This window comes from Candoia aspera, chromosome 1, assembly GCF_035149785.1.
Source record: "Candoia aspera isolate rCanAsp1 chromosome 1, rCanAsp1.hap2, whole genome shotgun sequence".
Taxonomy (NCBI): Eukaryota; Metazoa; Chordata; class Lepidosauria; order Squamata; family Boidae; genus Candoia; species Candoia aspera.
Genome location: NC_086153.1, coordinates 25,050,360 through 25,071,131, shown reverse-complemented (window position 1 = coordinate 25,071,131; position 20,772 = coordinate 25,050,360). Strand labels below are relative to the sequence as shown.

The 20,772-nt window shown below is 40.1% G+C and overlaps 1 protein-coding gene across 1 annotated transcript in view; it reads left to right on the top strand.

Moving 5' to 3' along the window:
- The window catches only part of INTS9 (integrator complex subunit 9), a 64,185-nt gene that overhangs the window by 11,149 nt on the left and 32,264 nt on the right, over positions 1-20,772 (top strand). The window contains exons 3-8 of the mRNA XM_063300755.1: positions 782-842; positions 5,408-5,470; positions 9,972-10,111; positions 11,954-12,040; positions 17,630-17,750; positions 18,319-18,453. Of these exons, the coding sequence (XP_063156825.1) occupies positions 782-842; positions 5,408-5,470; positions 9,972-10,111; positions 11,954-12,040; positions 17,630-17,750; positions 18,319-18,453 (607 nt within the window). The remainder of the gene's footprint in view (positions 1-781; positions 843-5,407; positions 5,471-9,971; positions 10,112-11,953; positions 12,041-17,629; positions 17,751-18,318; positions 18,454-20,772) is intronic.

Sequence of the window (20,772 nt, the reverse complement as noted above, 5' to 3'; positions counted from 1 at the left end):
AGCAGAAAGTGATTAGGTTGAAATGTTGCAAATGATTTAAAAATTGGGAAATCAACTGTTCTGTATAATTCTCAAAATGTAGTAAGCTGCTGTTTCATATCCTTAGAGAAATATATTTTTCCAATTTAATCCTATTGATAGGTTACTTGCCCAGCTAGGTGGCAGCATCTAGCCACCTTTGACTGATCCCAGAAACCTAAACAGGATCTCCTTGGTTAATAATTGGATGGGAGACTATCATGAAATACCCCAACTATAGAGGAGAGTAGCAAATCAAAAAGGTATTGCAAAAGGTAGTAGTAGCAAACCACTTCTGTATTGCTTTCAATAAAATAACATGGATGTATCTGTGAAATTACTAGAGGCCAAGTAATATTTACCTTAGTTTACTGAATATCTCAATAAAGCATTCACCTGGTTAACTCATGCTTCTGACAGTGGGTGCATCCTGAGGGAACACTCCAGTAGGAAGAAAACATCATGTACTGAATTCAGCTGAAAATGTAAATTAACGTTTTTCAAACTTGGCAATTTTAAGATGTGTGGACTTCAACTCCCAGAATTCTATTTACATTATCTTAAAGTTGCCAAATTTGAAAAACATTGATGTAAATCTTTAGCTGTTGGTCAAGCTGCTGATACAGCAATTTTTTCTTAAATGCTTGCTTCATGTTATTATTTTGTAGTGTATACAGTATCAATGTTTTATATGCAGATCTCAGAAAATGGGTGCTGATTTCATCATAAAATGCATTAAAACAGCTTTTTTACTTTCCTACAGTCCAAGGCTATCCAAGCTCCCAGGATGGATCTTAAAAGGTGGAAGCATTTTCTTAGACAAGGTAATGTACCAATGGGATTGGACTCCCATGAACTTAACTAATTAGGCAATGAAACCAAGTCCAAACAAAATTAATATAAAAAAGAAAACAGCTGTCATCAGAAAGAATAGCATTTTCAAGTCCAATCATATGAGCTGTGGAAATCAAATATATTGCAAAACATCTTCCCTCCATTTGCTTTTTTCAGTTACCCCTCTTGGAAATGATACCTTGTTTGATTAATATTCCCTGGTCTTGTGGCTTGTAACCAATGAAAAGTGCATTGGAACAATTGCAGTTCCTTAGTCTTGGCTTTTTCCAAGGTATTGCTTCAGTTGTGCTATATATATTCACATTCATTCAATGTGGGAATGCCCAAGCTGATCATACATGGCCCTTGAAAGCTCTAGTGAACTCATCCCAAGCTTTCTCTGCATGACCAGATCTCATGTCCTTGAAGATTTGTTTCAAGCCACTTTGCCCAGCAGGTCTCTTGTGGTCATTGGAAACTCTTGAAGGAAGACACTTTCTAAGACTCCTCTGCCCTGCAATGAACCTCTCGAGTGCCTGAGAAAAAAGACGCTGCTTTGCAAAATATTTTAAGTTTGGGACATCTGTAAATTCCTCCTTTATCAGGAAAATGGGTAGTCACCTCCCTGTTGCATCAAGAAGTAGTTAGCAAAAGGATCAAGGAATCTTTGCCCTAATTAACTTAAGAGATCAAAGGGATGCTAAAGTAAACATATCCAGTGGCCAAGATTTCCATAAGCTAAACCCCTGTTTTTCCTAGCTTTTTTGAATGTGTGTAACTGCTAAGGGCTTGACAGATATGACCCTTGAAGGTTCTGGAAAATTTGTTCTAAAACTCCTTTGCCCAGCATATCAAATGATACTCATAGTGGCTCTGGCAGACTCATCCCAAATTTTTCTATCAAGGCAGGATAGACCCTTGGAAGTTCTGGGAATCGCCAGCCAAGCTTCCTTTGTCCAGAAGAAATTGCTGTCCTCCCAGCTTAACAAGAAGTGAATAAGGAAGTCAGACTGCAACGTACCACAAGTGAAACCCACCAATCAATTCTCAAAAATGTAGAGGTGTCAGATTTTCTCTCTGTCATCACTGGTCCCTAAAATTGAGTCTTAACAAAAAAAAAAAACCAACAACATAAAAATGGGTGGATTTCTCTCTGTTTCTCTTTTCCACCTGTCAAGGAATCTTCATGTTTTGTTTAAGAATGGGAAACAGCTCTATGAAGTAGGCAGATACATTTAGTCTCTGCAACTGACTCTCAGATTCCTTCTTTAAATTGTTAGTGAATGCAGACTTCATGGCTTGAACAAGGATCTTAAAGGCCTTTTTGTGACTTTGAATTGGCATAATCAAGTTACTGAAGCCATTAGTGGACAGCTAGGACCACTGAACGGAACAGAGCTTAACACAGCAGAGAAGCTGCGCACAGAAAAAGAATGTTATCTTAAATAATGAGCTTGTTAGAGAAATGCAGGTTATTGATCTTAATGAGCATGTTAGAGAAATGCAGGTTATTGATCTTACACACTCAGCCCTCCCAAGCATAAAGAATCACATGCTTAGACAAAGTAGGTTTAAAAGTAAAAAGAGTCTTACTGATTTTATCCTTGGTTCAGTTACATCCATCTTCGGTGGAAAAATGAGGATTCTTTGTTTCTTCTGTTCCCTAAACTTAATGAACTCTTAGCCCTCATAGCTGCCAAGAGCTGCATGCAGAAAATGGGAAAAATCCTTCTTCAAGGCCCAAGCTTGTGGCCATAATGGAGAGAGAGAGAGAGCAGCATGCATTCTGCCTCCTCAGTCAGTGGAAGGAGGAGGAAGAGAGAGAGGGGAAGTGGAAGAGGCAACAAACAGCTTCCTCACACATAGAGTCTGATCCTAGAGCAACTCATACCTATGCTAAAATGAGGCATGCTGATTTGTTAACATCTCCAACAGTTACTACCCAGAAGAGATTTTTTTTCTTACAGACTATATGGCTAGTTTTGCTTTCTGCACTAACCTGAAAGTTTTGCATTGCTAACAGTTATCTTAAGATGGGCCTTATTGTCTCTACCTCTGCACAAGTCAACAACCCTCATGGATTTCAAAGAGCTGAGGAAGGCACAGTGGGGACAGATATGTGTACAGCTCAATAGCAGGCTTCTCTGTATGACTGAGAGCCCTCATTTTCTCTTCATCCACTACAAAGACGCTTTATCTAGGCGTTTTATTCCTGTACTGAACATTGAGGGAACTTACAATGATCTCCTACACTAAAACTGCAAAACCTTTAGTACACCTGACAACAGTAAATTATATGGGAATATTCAGATTAGACAGCAGGGATTACCTTTATACAGTACTTTAAAAGACTATAGATTGGGCAATTCCTCTAATTTTGCAAACATCTTTAATTTATTAGTCAGTGGTTTATTTTTGTGGCACTTTCAAGTATCTAGATCATGTTTCTCAATCTCAGCAACTTTAAGATGTGTAGACTTCAACTCCCAGAATTGGCTGGGGGATTCTGGGAGTTGACATCCACATATCTTCAAGTTGCTGAGGTTGAGAAACACTGATCTAGAGCGCTTCACAGGCATTATGTTGTTGTGATACTTGTAGATGTCTTTTAACAGTTACTTTCTGCCCCCAAATGAAAGTGAGTGGCTTGCCTAGGACTACATATTCACCTCAGAAGAGAGGTCCGTACAGTTCCAGGAACGTCCTACTGACTAGTTGCTCAATTTATTAGGTGCTATGTACAGCAACTTACATCTTCACTACAAATGTGCCTTTTGTTTTTGTGCATGCTCCTTTCTTTAAGCTTGCAGAGAAGGATTTTGTAAATGTAAGGGAGCATTAAAAATGTGATTTTTTTCTCTCTGACTTACAGCCTGAAGTGGTTCCGTTTATTCTGCCGCCCCAGTCTTCTCCATGTAGAAACTCTGATTGGCGGGATATGGTGCTTGCATATGGTTTGCTCTGTTAGCCAGCAGAGAATACTTTGTCCTTTTACCTTGCCTTTATCCCTGTGGCTTGTCGAATCCCCTTTTAAAGCAATCTAACATGGTGGCTATTGCCATATTTTGTGGAAGCGAATTCTGAAACTTAACTGCTCCTTTTCAAGTAAGGACTTCCATTCGTAAATCTCATCCTGGTTAGTTTGCTGGATGACTCTGAGTCCTGTGACGCAGGGAGACAAACCTCTCCCTATCCCTTTTGGAAATGTCCTTGTGGGGCGGGGGGAGCAACAATGTGTACATTGTAGATGTGGGTGCCCACTTATATCCCACTTTTCAAGCTCAAGGCAGTTACCTAGAAATTCCTGAGATTGGTTTGGTGGAGAGTGGGAGTGCAAAGTCACCCCACCACTTTTCATGGCTGAAGTTCACATTGAACTTGGGTCTTCCCAGCCCTAGTCCAACACCTTGACCATGACACCTCACTGGCTCTCCAGGGACTCTGTTCCTTGAGAGAAACCAAAGCTGCATATAGTAACAACTTTAAAATTAGGACTTCCAGAGCAACTTGATATAGCCCTGATGTTGACCATTATACTTGCTTAGAATGACAAATGACTTCCCCAGTTCTGTGCAAAGAGTGGAGTTGGGGTTAAAGGGGAACACTTGGTCTTGTAAGGAGAATGTTGGTCTTTGCGGCATTTTGGATATAGTTGTTTTAAATCCAAGGAAAGCATTGGAATTCCCCTTGCATACCAATCATTCACCCTGTAACTTCTCTTGATAAGGTTAATGGCTTTCTGTCATTAGATGTAATTGCAGATGTGTTATAACTTGGCAAAATTGTTAAGAGTTTCTTAAAAACCGAATCCAGATCCTGATGCTGGATACTTGAAAGGATGGTATGGAATGTTGTGTTTGGGAATGCTGTGATTTCATAGATGGAGAATCCCTCCTCAAAAAATCCCCTTCTCCTTCGAATTGTACAGAGACATAGCACAACTTTCCTCTACTTCCACAGAGGTAAAATTACTACTATTTTCCATTTGCGGCCATTATTCCATTTCAGACATATTTGCATGTGCCTCAACCAATGATCTGGATGTTAAGGAAAGGGGCACAGACTGCTTGAATTGGCCTGAAAGCAAAGTATCTAGAATATTTATGTGGTGATACTTTGCTAAGGAATTAACAGCACAAGTTCAGTCTTGAAAGCCAAGTGAATGAAAAGTGGGGCTTTGCTAAGTAGAGAAAGCAAAGGACCTAGAGCCAAGGAATTAAAAAAAAAATGGGACACAGGTAATCTTTAACTATGCCCAGACAGAGTCCTTGGTTAAAAATGGATCACATGTTGGTGATTAGGCCTTTGCTGATGTCCAGTGTTGCTCACCTCTAAAGCCAGATTAAGGAAGAAAGTTTGGATTGGCACTTGCCCAGTGGAACTGCATCTCCCAGGATATATTTACCTCACTTAGTGGTCATCTGGCTAACTGGTCAATTATTTTGTAATTTTCTTTTAAAATATTATAATACTATCCATTAACACAGTTTTGAATGTTGTCACTGCCTGTTTGCTTATAGTTAAATTTCTATTTTCTCTCTGCCCCATTTCCTAGGAGCTGAAAGACTGTTCTGGCCGTATCTTTGTGGACTCTGTTCCTGAGTTTTGTTTGCCGGAGGTGGGTCTTCTTAGGGGACATAACTGAAAATATTTCTCTTAGTGGCTTTGCTAGTTAATAGTGGCACCATTGGTACCCAGCCAAAACTATTTTATAATCCCAGAGAGATCTGATCCCACTGCTTGCCAGTTCTATGTTCATGTCAAAGGGGCATCTGGTCAGTTAGGGGAGTTCCAGCCCATCTGTCTTGCATGAGAGAAAATTAACATTTCCTAGAAGGTTACAACATAAGGTTTTTACTGAAAGGTTATATTTCTTCCTCAAACATTTAGGGCTTTTCCTTTGTCAAACCACTTATGGCTCCTGTTTCAGTTTAAGGGAAACAGAATCCCAAACATTAATTCTGTTCTTTTTCTTTCCCCTAAAACCAGCTTATGAGTCTGCTTACACCAATTTATAATGTAATAAAATAATAGGTCCCAACTTTCTATATCCTAATTTTCAAAACGACTCACAGACCCCATAATATTGGAAAGTCTTTCAGCAGCCCTGTGAGGTAGACCAATTTATTAATCTTACCAGAATTGATCATACCCATATTGTAAAGTTCAGTTGTGGAATTCAGACTGGGATGGTTGCTTTCCTCTGCTCATCCAGCAGCCCAGAGCTACAGTTCAAAGAATGGAATGCCTGCTTTTGCCTACAGAAGCTCCTGGGTTCAATTTCTGGTATCTCTTGCTAAAAAAGATAACTTTTAAATAAAGGGAAATATTTTTTTCCTACCTAAGACCTTGGAGAACTCCTGCCATTATTAAACACCCCAGTGTTTCCTTTGGTATAGGGCAAGTTCATTTGTTTAGGCTGTAATTATATCCTCATTACTTATGACTGAATCCCACTGAAATTAGTAATACTTAGTCCTAGTAGATGTGTCTAAGATTGCATTGTTAATGCCTTTCCTTTCATGAACCTTTCTCTTCTTTTATTGCACCTTGCATAATGTTGCTTGCCACCAAAAGCAGTAGTGTGCTGGGTATGAGTGTATGTCCATATATAAGTATGTACCTGTGGAAATTCCTTTTTTGATTGTTTTGCCCCATTATTTTTTTTCAAAGTACATTGGGTTACAGCATGCCTCATACTAGCGCCTCTTCCCTTAACTGATGTAGAGCTATTCACGGGCCTCTGTTTATTTCTGACTAACGGCTTCTTCTGGCCATCAAGGATACCTAGGGTATCTGGGGAAGAGGGAGTCAAAATCTGTAAGGCGGCGAGCCTGGTGGGGGGAGATGTCCCTCTGGTGGGGGGAAATGGGTGGTGACAAATTTGATAGATAAATAAATACATCTTAATCAGTGTCCTTCCCCATGGACACCCATGAAGATGTTCATGTGGTTTAGGGTGAGATTACTAATGCAGAGTTACTTTCTCTCTCTATCGAATGCAAGTTTTGAAATGAAGTTGGTTTTGTTCCAATGAACTTTCCACCCCCACTTATATATAACCTTCGTATCAATCTGTTCCATCTAATCATCCCACCTTTAAAGGCAGAATTACACAATCAGAGAGCCCAGTGGCAAATTGCAGCTCCTAAAAACTTTGAATGTAGCCCTCAGAAATCTCTAGAAGCAGTTACCAAACTAATTTTTAACATGGGAAATTATTAAACGCATGTCTAGAGAGTAATCTGGTTAATTAGATTTATTTTAATTAAATTAAAATGTAAATGAAATTAAAACAAAATAATTTTTGTCCCAGCCTCACTCATTACTTTTTGGAGTGTGACACCTGGCATGTATTTTGCCTCCAGGCTGGAGAAAGTTCTGCACCCGTTTGACCTTCCTTTTGATTGATTGATTGATTGATTGATTATGTGCCATCAAGTCGTTTTCGACTCCTAGCAACCACATAGATAGATTTTCTACATGATGATCTATCCCTAATCTGTTCTTTCAAGTCTCCCAATGGTGCACTCATCACCAGTGCAACTGGGTCCATCCACCTTGCTGCTGGTCGTCCTCTTTTCACCTTTTCCAGAGAGCTGGGTCTTCGCATAATGTCTGTGAAGTAGGATAATTTGAGCCTGATTATTTGTGCCTCAAGTGAGAGCACTGGATTGATTTGTTTGTGATCCATTGCTTTGTGATCCAACACCAAAGTTCAAAGGCATCAATACTCTTCCTATCCTGCTTCTTCAAAGTCCAACTTTTGCTTCCATAGCATGTTACAGGGAACACCATGGCTTGCACGATTCTAATCTTTGTAGGTGTAGACGCATCATGGCATTTGAATATTTTTTCCAGGACCAAAGCTATCTAAACTGTTGCCCATTACTTCATTATAGTGGCAACTTTCACAAGCTCATTACGTTACAGGGAGCCAAACCATTGTGAGAATCTATTCCAATGCCTATCTCTCCATTTCTAGCCATGATTCTGCACTGTATTAATTTTAGCATTCTCCATGGGCACTATTTTAATCTCAACATAAAAAGGAACCCCCAGGTCAGTAATTAGTTATTAGGAGACATTTGGTTTTTCAACAGCCAAGTTGATTGATTTCTCTACCATTATCTTCAAATCAATAAGTTGAAATTTGTGTATGGATAATTTTTCTGCTTGATGACTATTGAATTTTGTTAGTTGTTCCGTAATAACTGAGTTAGAGGTTAAGCTTCTGGTAAATTTTCCAGATTGAGTCCACCAATATCCTAGCCTTCCTTTAAATATTTCTTATTACAGGAAGCAAAATCTTCTTCTTCAGCCTTGTAAATCCATTTTATCTGATTCTGTTCCTATACTCAGAGAATGGTCTGAAACTATTAAACTCATTTCCAACCCTGAAACCAGACAGGTTTTAGAGTTAGCAATAAGAGGACAAGAATTAATTTCAGAGGCTGTAGACAAGAGAACATAACTGGAGCCTGAAGTTGGGCCTTCCAGCTGCACCTCCACTTTCTGAGGGCTTTCTATAGACCTACTTTTCCTCTAGCATGGAATTATTTATTATAATTATAGTCCGAGAAAGTAGAAGGGCACTGCCTTGAAGTATTATTATTCTTTGTTTTACTGTTGCAAACCACCCAGAAAATCCAGTTACTGGGCAGCACACAAACACTGGGCATCCTTTTGGGCTAATGGGCACATTTAGGATTTGGGGTCATGTTGTGAATGTTCTGGTGAAGTGGCTGCTGCCCTCTCACAAAATGTCCATTCCAAAGCAATGACTCACTAGAGTAGAACTGCTATTCCTCCTAATCTCTCCTCCAGTTTGATGCTGTGTATTACCCCTTTCCATCTTTCATCTTTTTTTCTGGGCAGGAGGTCTTCCTTCCGTACAAAATGTAGAGCTGCAGCCATCCATCATTTTTATTTCCTAAGAAAGCTTATGAAGTGCAGCTCTTGGTGGCTCAGAGACATTTGTGGAAATAAAGAAGATATTCAGACTGGCAGTTTGTTTTGTAAGATGCCAAGTTCCCATTTTTAATAATACTTTTTTTTTAAATGAAAAATTCAGGTGTGGCCAGGAGCCCATTGGACACCAAGTGAGGCATATGAAGGCTCACTGGTTCCTCAGGTACCATATTGGAGACCCAGGCCTAATGTAAATAAAGTTAAGGTGAAGAACCAGATAAGTGACTGAACAGTCACTCATGCCCTAGGCACCTCCCACATAGACTACTGCAATGCACTCTACATGGGGCTACCCTTGAAGAGTATCCAGCAGCTACAGCTGATCCAGAATGCAGCCACGTGAGCAGTGTTGGGAGCCCCAAGGAGGGCACATATAACACCATTGCTGCATGAGCTGCATTGGGTGCTGGTTTGCTTCCGGGTCCAATTCAAGGTGTTGGTTATCACCTTTAAAGCCCTACATGGCACGGGTCCAGGTTACCTGAGGAACTGCCTCACCCCCGTCACATTGACCTATCCTACCCGGTCAGGCAGAGAGGGCATGTTACAGACCCTGTTCATGAGGGATTGCCAATTGGCAGGGTCCAGGAGGAGGGCCTTCTCTGCTGTGGCACCCTCACAGGCCCCCACTCTCCCAGCCTTCCGGAAGGGGGTGAAGACATGGTTATGCCACCTTGCTTGGGATGGGAGGGGGGATAGCCATTCATGGGGATGATTGGCACCATGATGGAGCCAAGGATAAGATCTTATTACCATCTTGAATTTTATATTTTATATTTTCTGTATTTTTATGTTTGTATCTGTATTTATGTGTATTTAAACTTACATTGTAGTGTTTATAGCGATTTATCATTTTATTATCCGTAAGCCGCCCAGAGTCGTCATATGCAAGATGGGCGGTAGAGAAATTTGACAAATAAATAAATAAGTCTTCATTGTTTATACAGAACAGCAGTGTTATATAAATAGGAACCAACAATAATCTGAAGGCATATTCTGTCCATATTAGAACTCTCAGATGAATGGTGGGCAAGATTTCTTTAATCAATCCAACTGTTGTTTTGGAGGGGTGTATGTATGAAGCGAGTATGGGGAGGGCCAAGTTTGAAAATCTGTTTTTCCGAATGATTTCTGGGTCATATTTTCAGATGGAACTGATTGACCTGTCTACAGTGGATGTGATCCTGATCTCCAATTACCACTGCATGATGGCCTTGCCCTACATCACAGAACATACGGGGTTCACTGGAACTGTGTATGCCACTGAGCCAACAGTGCAGATCGGCAGGTAAGAAAAAGCCACTTAAGGTAGCCATATCTAATCCTTTGTCTTCCACTGCTGAAAAAAGTGGTGAAGGTGGAGAGAAGGTGTAAAGGACAGCTTAGGAACATTGCTTCTAATGAACTTGAACTTTTAACTGGGTTGAAAGTAAGCCAGGAAAGTCTTTGAAGCTCTAAGCATGTGCATGTTTAAGTCTTTGTTTCCAAAATGTAAATCAGTCCAGACTTGTGCATTTGGCAAAGTTATGTGAGTGGTGCAGCACTGAAGAAAGGTGCCCATGGAAGATTATGGCACTACCACTGTGATGGAAGAGGAACAGAAAAGAATCTCTGACAGTCCCCAAATTTTGGAAGCTGCTAAAGACAATTATTGGGTCCAAGAGGGAGGGCTGCCTAGCACTCATTGAGTTTGAATCATAAAATCTTTAGAACAAACCCATCATTAAGGGTTTTAGAATGAGTACTAAATGCTTTCTTGTTTACTTTGGGTTCTAATTGAGTTAGGATATTACTGGAGCCATTGTGTTTATCAGAAGAGCAAATTGTGGCCCTCAAAATTGTGTGTGACCCCTGAGCTCCTTCAGAATTTGCTGCCAAATTATATATGATTGGCAGATCTGGCAATAAATTAAAATATGGAGAATAGCACTTTTTGAGTATCACAATTTCAAATACATTTACATAGAAATTAAATTTAGTTTTTGTCCTTGTCCCACCCCACTTTTTAGAGTGCATTTTCTGGCACTTGATTCAGTGGCCCACTGCATCTCTTAGCTCAAAGAGATATTTGCTTTTAATAGTAAACTAGAGACTTTTATTATTATTATTATTATTATTGAATTTTGCATGTATCAAGATGAACATGTGCAAGTCAGATGTGTCTCTCTGGGCAAATACAGCAATTAGTTGATTCAAGAGAAGAAAAGAACAGGTGCCTGCGTTCTCTGTCACTTCTAGGATTTAGAAAAAGAGACTGACAACTCATTGACTCTAAACTTGAATTTGGGATGTGGCAAAACAAAGGCTAAGTTTAAAGAATTAAAGTTAGTTGAGTGGATGGTGCAAAAACCATGCTACGATGGACAAAAACTATTGACATGGAAAAAATATCTAATGCTGATGCCTAGGTGGTACTCTGACCAATTGATCTCTCCTAAGAGTAGGAGTGTTTCAGGATTGGATAATTTTTCACATCTGGACTTTGTATTGCCAATTTACTGGTACTGTCACAGTTTTGATGGCTGGGTAGTGATTTGACAGTCAGATAAAGTTTGGTATCTATCTATAGTTCCATGGGAGTAATTCCACTTAATTTAATCAATGGAGGAAACAGGTAGAGAATTAGACTCTGACCCTTCAGCAGTCATCTGGCATCTCTTATTCCTGGCAGCCTCTGCTGCCTTTTCTAGAGCAGATGAATTCTGTAACTGACGTGCCAGGATGATACAATAAAACTAAATGAAACAAGCTACAGTGTAGCTGCTAGGGAAATCTGCAACGGAGCACCTGACAAAGTTTACCCTAGAAGATAACTTGTAATTATTTTAAATTAATTAATATTGTCACGTAGCCTAAAATCATATTTGCCTGTGTTGCAGCAGCATCACCCAGCTGCCTTGTGTTCAGTGATCAGTTAGGGTAAATATTCATCTTGGGAATGTATCCACTCTGCCCATTAAGAATGCTTAATTTGGAGAAGCAATCAAACCTGAAAACTTGCTCCAGTTTGAAAAACCAAGCTGTGCATGATTCAGCAGTTTGGAAAATCTTCAGAAGCTTATTCTAGTGTGTCATTTCAACCTGCTGGGTTTTCATTTTGAGGCCTTCAGCTGCACTTTCCTGTTTTCAGGCTTCTTATGGAGGAGTTGGTCAACTTTATAGAGCGAGTACCAAAGGCTCAGTCTGCCTCCTTATGGAAGAATAAGGATGTGCAACGGTAAGATCATTCTGACTCTTCCCCATCTTCCTCTTCCACCTCCTTTTGAACTGTGTCTCTGAGAGGACACTCATTCTTTTATGGTTAATGTCCTGATCCTATCCTCAGCCCTCAGATTCCAGCCAGCATCAGGCAAGCTTATCTGGGGAAGGATTTCCTAAGGCAGGGCAGGAGCAAAGAAAAATGTGCCAGGCTGTACACAGGCATGTTCAGTCTGAGTGATTGAAGCAAGAGATCAGATTCTAGCAGTGCAGAGTGAAGTTCTGGTTCTATAGGATGAAGCACTGGGAGATCTTGCAAAAAGGGCCAGCCGCAAAAAGAAAAAGATACTCAAATATTGTGGGAGATCTCATGCGATTTTTGACAGCTTTACTTTTGGGGAGGCTACATGATCAAATCATGGGCAGCTACAGTAGCAGATCTCTGGAATAAAACAAGGCCTTGCTCTGTTTCCTGAAGGGTCAACAAAGGCAAAGGTTCAAAAAAGCTAGCTCAAATGTTGCTTCAGCAAAAAACCAGTTTATGCTGGGGCCAAAAAAGGGCTTCAGGTCAATCTCAGGGTTAGTTAGAAGGGCCTGATGTGCTCCATATGCTATTGATCTATCACTGCAGGGCTGTAGTCTCCAGAGTTCCTTCCAGGCTGGAATCTTTGGGTCCAAGGAGACCAGTGCAACCTCCAGAAGCTAGGAAGGCAGTAGACAGGTTGAGCCCCTGATTCAACAGAAAGGGATTCATTTGGGGTTGTGCTGAAGGCACGTCTCCTTCCCCCTGCAGCATCTTCTCAGCATCCATAGTCTCATTCTCGAAACAGAGGATATCTATTATCACACCAGCTACATCTATACTTGGAAATGTCATTTGTTTACATACAAGTACGTGCCTTGGTTACTTCATGTTTGGATTACTGTGTATGGTTATCTTCAGAAACATTATCTGGTCTAGGATGTTGCAACCTAACTTAACTAGGGTTGATTATAAGTAGCATGAAGGTCTCTTGTTAAAACAATTTTACTGACTCCTAAAGGCTGATGATAACCCCTAAAGCCCTATGCTGCCTTTCTTTAGAAGCCTCCCCAAGCATTTAGTCAGAAGAAGCTGTTTTTTCAGTCCCACAACCATCAGCAAGATTGCAAAAAGGGCCTTTTCAGTGGCTGCTCCCAAGCTTAGAAACTTCCTGCCAAAAGAGTTCAAGCTAATTCCCTCTGTTATTGTTCTCCCAGCAGAAAAAAATATATTATTTTGGAAGGTTTCAGACATGCAAGTGGGTTAGGTGATCAAGACTATATATTGGGTGTCTTTTTAAATGGGTTTTTAATTATATAATTTCAAAGGCCTGAGGACCAGACATAAGTAGCATTTAAAACTATAGCATCTGGCACTTGGATATCTAAGCAATTTCATGTTCTCATGTCAATATGTCCATTTAATAAAATGTAATATATTTCTTTATTAGATTTATATTCTGCCGTTCCCCCCAAGATGTACTTGCACTGTGTATGCTTGACAAGGATTGGTTTCAATGGCAGCTTACATATGTATGAATTAGTAGCATTCTCTCTTTAAAAAGTCTCTCCTCCCTTCTCACTCCCCCTGGAAAAATCTAGGGCTTAAAACCAGAAGCCAGCCTTACATACTGTACAGCACTTTCCACTGTTTCAGCCAGGTAGATCAACTGAAGGCATTGCTGGCTAGATTCCTTTATCTGTGTGTATTCTGCTAGTGTCATGTCTCAGAACTGAATTGTTATTCCTTGAATTAGGATTGATTCGCACAATGCTGACATTTAGCTTTTGTTGGCTTGCCTTGAATTGGTTCTTTGCTGCTTAATGGTGCCATGTGGAACTAGGCGTACATGACTTCAACATTCTGCTGAGAACGTGGCACCCTGTACATGTCACCAGTGACTTCGGGAACTCAGCAGGGTCAGTGCCCATAAATCAGCAGGGATTTCCCTGCAGTCTTGTTCTCAGAACTGTTTTCATCAATGGCAACCATGAATATCCTTAGTCTTATTGTGTGTTACAGCCTTTGACCATACTAGAGCCTCTCTCCTAAGAGCAATGATGTCTATAAAAGACAACGTTAACATGACTGTGTTTTTGTTTTCAGTTAGTTGTGGTGTTTGTGCTAGGCTGCTGATGATACCCATACTCCCTCTGTCTCTCATAACTGCTAGAAGTGTTGCTTTATTGCATTGATCATTTGCAGCTTAGCTGCTTCAATCCTAAATAGGTTGCATACAATTGAGTCGCTATCTTTATTATATAAAGCTGTAAGCTTTGGACTACTTGAAACAAAATGCCTTGCAGAAAATATACTAAGTGCAGTGGAATAGTTTATGTTTCCAGCCCATTACTCTGTGCAATGTGAGCCAACTGCTGACAACATCAAACCCCACTGAGGTTTTCTAAATCAAATGGTGTCATAATGGATTATAATAAGGTAATACTTTTCACTCTCCCTCTTCAATAATGGCATGTTCTCAGTAAATGTTGGAGAAATTCATTGGAGAGCTGAGGGGGACACATTGGGATCTTACATAAGTGCAGGATTGGCCACTTGACTAGCCCCATGTCACACAGGGAATTATATGAGTGGAAAAATAAGTTCATCTCCATGCAAGAGAAGCATAACCTATTTGAAAGGCAAGTAAGGAAAAATAGGAAATGGGCACTGGGTGATAGAACCAGAAGAGATTCCCCTAGGATCTGAGCTAGAGCAACTGAAAGAAAACTGGATGTCAACAAGATATGAATGTCCGTATCTCAGACAGAATTCTTAGTATAATCTTCTGTGCCTTCTGGCCTGAAGATGTTGGTCTCCCATCAACATCAAATGACACTCTTTTGTGCCTTCTGTCATCAGATAAGCCCAAAATTGAGAAATTATCATGGAGACTATAGTCAATATCCAACAGGAGTTGAGAAATTGGAAAACCAGAGTCAGAAAGCATTCTTAAAGCTTCCACTGATTATAATCCTTTGTTGAAATACCACCTCTCTTCATGGAGAGATATTGCAATCTGCATTATAGTGTCCAAGATCTTGATTTGTAGGCCTCCACTTAACCAGATATAACTTAATTTTACCAAATAGAACACACCAAACCAGTGCTGGACTCTAGCTCCCATGAGATTTCAGCCAAGCCAGAATACTGAAGAGGGCATGAAATCAGAGCAGAGTGTAAGGAAAAAAGTTGGTGAGCCAGAAATCAGCAAAGACCAAGCAAGGAAGAACTTTGATATGAAAACTGAGCACATCCTTCTCAACTTCAAGGCTGTGAAATGAAAGACCAAATTTCTGCTGACTCATCCTCCCCCCCCAAAAAAAAACCAGGAGGAAAAGCCCTAGAATTTAAAAACTGGATCATAGACATTTACATAAGATTCGATTCTGTGCATTGCAGAAGGCACATCTCCTGTGTCATGTGCCTTCATTCTTATCTGCAATAAACCAAAGCTAGTTGTATTTTATCAGTGAACCTCTGCCATATGTACATGCATATGGGGTTAAATGTCTGGAGCGTCGATATCTCTTGCTCCATATGCCATAAAGCTTGATACAGATTACCCTGCATCTTTTTCTGAGTCATGCTGGTTCCTGCTTAACCCTCTGGTCTACACAGAAAACCTCTGCCTAGGGACTTGGTGTGCAGAAATCTCATTGTCACCTCTTATCTTCTAGGGAACACCTCACCTGGAGTTCTCCCACCTAACCCTAGTATGTGAGAGAGATAGGGCTCTCAAACCCTGTGTTTCTGTCAAACAAACAAAAGAATATATAACTCTCTCTCCCCAACCAATACCCACTGGAACTATCCCCAGAGAAAGGAGGCGAACCACTGTAAAACAGTGTCCCCAATCCCCAAACCACGGAGCCAGCTCAAAAGAATACCGTGGTTGACAGTATCAAAAGCTGCCAAGAGATCAAGGAGCACGAAGATGGATGCTCACAACCATCCCAGCTCTGCCACAGGTCATCTAGAAGCGTGACCAAAGCTGTCTCTGTACTAAATCCTTGCCTGAAACCTGACTGAAATTAGAATTAAAAATACACACAATCAAAATACTTAATCATACGCAATAATCCCATGTAACCTGTTTCTTAAGATGATTTGATGTCTGAAACTAAAGTCCCCCTAATGCCCCACCATGGAAGTGACTTAGAAAGTCACTTCAAAATACAATTCTCTCGTTCGTAGAACCAGATGACTGGTCTCTTATGGATCAGAAGGTTGTTCAAGGTCACAAAGTGGAGCATAAGGCATATACCCTAAAGCAGTTTTCACAGTGGATAGAAATAATACTGGAATCCCCCAATGATCTCCATTTTTAACTTATAAATGTTCTGGAATTCAGAGGAAATTAGGAGGGAAAGAATTAAGTGGCCAAGTCTGCTGGTATCAGTAAAACATTTATAATTATGTAACCCCAATGCCAGTGAAGAGCTTCACTCAGATCTCCAGTCTTGAACAGATGACAAATAATCCAGATTACTCTAGCAGATGAATTTAGGAGCTACTGTATCTCAGCAAACATCTATAATGTTATGCTTAAAATGGTAGATATGTATGTTTTTATGCTGAAAAAGTCTTTTTATTCCTTATGTTTCTATTGTTTCTCAGAAGGGGACAAAATGTTCCTTGCTGGGATATACTGGAATGGCAGTTCCCATGCTATATGTGCAGGGCAATCTTGGCAGAAGCCATCATTAATGCTTCCTTTGGTATCTTAAATTACAGGAAGAAGGTCATTGACCCAACAGCTTCCCCAATAAATTAAGTTCTTTTAAATAAGCAAAACTTGACCAATTTCCATAAATCATTGGAAATGAGCTGGAATGAGCTTTTGATTTAGCATCTGTTTAATATACAAAATAAGGACCCTATTCTTCTTCTACTCTTTGGCAGCTCTCACTGCATTCCTGCCTGGGTTCCTAGTACTGCAAGAGATTTATGTCCCAGGAGACAACCATTCTTTTTATGTGCTACATAGCTGTCATTTGCAGTTTCTTGTATGTTTTTCTCTCACTTTCTCAGTATTTTTAAATACTGGAAGCAAAATAGTAACAATAATCATATGGTATTAATCAAAAGCCACAGAACTATGGTTCCTTTCCAGGTGTCTTGTGAATGTCCTTACCTTCCAGATAAGTTGGACTACAATTCCTGGGGGCAAGACTCGATACCGAACCTGGATTGGCCACCCCCACCCCCCAGTGAGATCACTATATGTATATCGGAGGATGGAGTTTGGTAGCACCAGTCCAGTTCAGCTGTGGACCTTGGATCAGCCATGCTCTTGCTCTCTGAAGCTGTTTTATCTTACAGGGCATTGAGACAACATCAGTGGGGTGGAAACCACAGCTAATGTTTGAATTTCTCAAAAATAGAACATGCTAGAAATGTAATAAAATAAAGACTAGACTTTCACCCCATTTCATTAGATGTAAATTGGCACTAGTTGAGAATCACAGTGGTTGTCTCCAGCCTATTCTTTTTTCTCCTTGTGATCTCCTTCTCTGGAAATTTAGCAAATGAGTCCAGAATTTTATTACACTGGCAATCCTAATCCAATGTGCCTCTGTCCAGGATGCTTCCTGCACCCCTGAAGGATGCTGTTGAAGTTGCAACATGGAGAAGATGCTACAATATGCAGGAAGTTAACTCTGCACTCAGTAAGATCCAGCTGGTGGGATATTCCCAGAAGATTGTGAGTTTCTCCAAAAAAAGGATCTGGGGAGAAATCTGTAGCTTGCTTCTTTCCTCCTGTATCCATTTTATCATAGGAGAGTTATCTGTTGTCTGTATTAAAATCTGGATGAAATAAAAATCTGCCAGACCCATAGATTCTTTCCCCTTGCCCAAAGAACTTTGGTTATAATTTTCTGCTGCTGCTGCTGCTTTCATATTTGTTTTGTTTTTTTCTGTGTTCCTTTAAAAAAATAATTTCCATATTGTCCTAAATATAAACAATGAATTAATTGTAGAAAGAAAGAGAAAACAGCTTTAAGTATAGTTACTGAAGATGTAAGCCCAAAATCCTGTTCTCACAGAAACCCACAGAAAGTTTCTGGGAAAACCAGAAGCAGGTCATGGGTTCCTTAGCATTCTCCAGTTCTTGGTTATCCAACATTTGTCTTTCATGGATGTATTGCCTTTGATCATGGAGATCAGCTCAGTGATCTAAGACTACATCTCACTATAAAAACAGTATGTGTGGAAATTATTTTCTGGGATCGTTTCATTACGAATTCAATTGTTCTTGCTTCCTCCCACAGGAACTTTTTGGTGCAGTACAAGTCACTCCTCTCAGTTCTGGATATGCACTGGGCAGCTCCAATTGGATCATCCAGTCACATTACGAGAAGGTTTCCTATGTCTCAGGATCCTCACTCCTTACAACACATCCACAGGTGCCACATCTTTGTGGTGGGGTGAAATTCTCCTTCTTCAGTGGTTTGTGTTGGTTGGATTTAAATAGTAGGCACATAGCAATTCCCCTTTTTCCCCACCCATGGGCAATATTCTGCATGGATTGGAGAAATCCTAGGAAAATGTATGTAGAGCATTTCTTCCATTTGAAGGTATTTACATAGAGAGTAAGCAGTGGTCTGTTAGGAATTCTGTACTTGTATCCTTCACTGAGCAGAGAATTGGTTGTTCTTTAGAGTTCCCTGCAACTGGGAATTGCTGGTAATATAAGTAGATCCAAAGTGATTCTGTTTGTTTTGTTCATATCTGACCTTTCTACTCAATTTGAGCATTCAAGGCAACTAAAATCAAAATGTAAAATGAAAATAATTCAGGGACATGAATCATAACAAATGTATACCTTAAAATAAATGTGATGCTTCTTGGGATTGGGGCAAGAAAACATCCCAACTTCACTTATGCTATGGAGGTTTTATGAGCTGGCAGCGACTGAACCGAAGGCTTCTCTGGGTTGTGGTGATCAAATTGACCCCATGCATGGCTCCTGTTGGAGAAAAAAATGGGTTGGGAATGATTAGGAATAGAATCAAAAAAATTGCTACTGCCAACATTCCTGTATGCAAATCTGAAGCGTGACCACAGTTAGAATACTTTTCATAGTTCTAATCTCTGCATTTGAGAAAGAATATTTAGAGGTGGAAAAAGTGCAGAAAAGAACAACCCAAATGATTAAGAAGCTAAAGCAGAAGGAAGAAATCTGCTGCTTTTTAGATGTTTTGGATTATGGTTGCCATATTCTTAAACCACTAACCATGCTGACAAGGGCTGATTTTGTGGTCCCAGATGCCTACAGGGATCAGATTGTCCATGCTTGCTGTAGTCTAAAGTTCTTAATGTGTATTTGGGCTTATTGCTAGACACTATAGATGAGCTATGCAGTAACAATGGAACATTTTATTCTTTATTATAAGTCCCATACTACAAATCTTGTTAGCTTTCCTTTTTAAATGTAAAGATTTCCCTGTACTCTCATATAAGAGAGAAAGGAAGTGAATGCCACATATTTCACAACGTAAGACTGCTGCCAGGCTCCATTGATATCACTGTTGGAACTATCTTTTTTGAAGAAATGATAGACAAACTGCCTGCCAACTTGTCCACCCTCCTCTTCTAGGGGCAAGTTTCACTGTGCTATAGTTGTAGTTTCCAGTACATTAATTCTCATAAGATCCATAATTTGTCTCCATATTCACTGCCTTATATGGCTTTCAAGAGAAACAAAGCAATATATGATGCAAGTCTTTTAACTGTTTACTGCCCTGAGAAGTTGGACCTGTGACAGACTGTGGCAGAATACAAAGTACAAAGTATTCTGTTCTATTGCCTCTCCCCATTGGGGTCCTCCCTCCCTCCCTCCCCGAGCAATCTATCAACACACTGTGAACTGGTTGGGCTGTTTACAGTTGTTCTAGGATTTCTTTTTCTGAAACTCGTTATCCTCCAAATGTGGAGTTCCTAGAAGTCTGCTGACACTTCTGTCTTGTGCATGGGGTTGAGGGGAGAGGAGGTTATTTTGGCTGCCATAAGCAATGGTACTTGCAGCTTGAACTTCACAGGAATTATGGGTAAAATGGACCCTCCATTTTCAAAGAAAGTATACTATAGAATTATATTCCTGGGGAGCACACAGCCAAAAAGGATTGTTGATTTCAGTTTTCTAGAAGCATCAAGATGCCCACTGTTTGATAGACTAAGATTAATTTTTGGTCTTTCCTATCAGAAAACTTGTGTCCGAATAACTGCAACTCAGAAGCTGTTTTCTAGCTGACATTTGAAGTGAACAGTTTCTACAAGGACATTTTTCCTCACTACAACTCCCAGCACCAATAACTTATGAAAATTGACTTTTGACTTAGAAAGCAAAGCTGGAGCTGATAATGGCAGGGGAAGGAGATAGGGCAGCCCAGAAGATTTGTCAAAAGTCTTTTAAAGTATATTATTTTGAAGGCTGACTTGGAGAATCGATGCCAGCACCTTGAGTCAATAGAAGATGAAATTATGACTATTGAATCCTGCATGACCATTATGTGTATTTCCCACAGCCAATTCAGTGATACATTTACTGGCTTATCAGCATTTTCATTTGACAAGCATCTCACGGCTACTGCATTTTGTTGCGTGTTTGTTTTTAGAAAGTGTGTCCAAAGTACTTTTTTCCCCATCCACTGTCACACTGCTTGTTTATTCTTGCCTTTTGCCCAACCTTCCACCGCTGGGACAGAGATACGTTTTGAAACAGT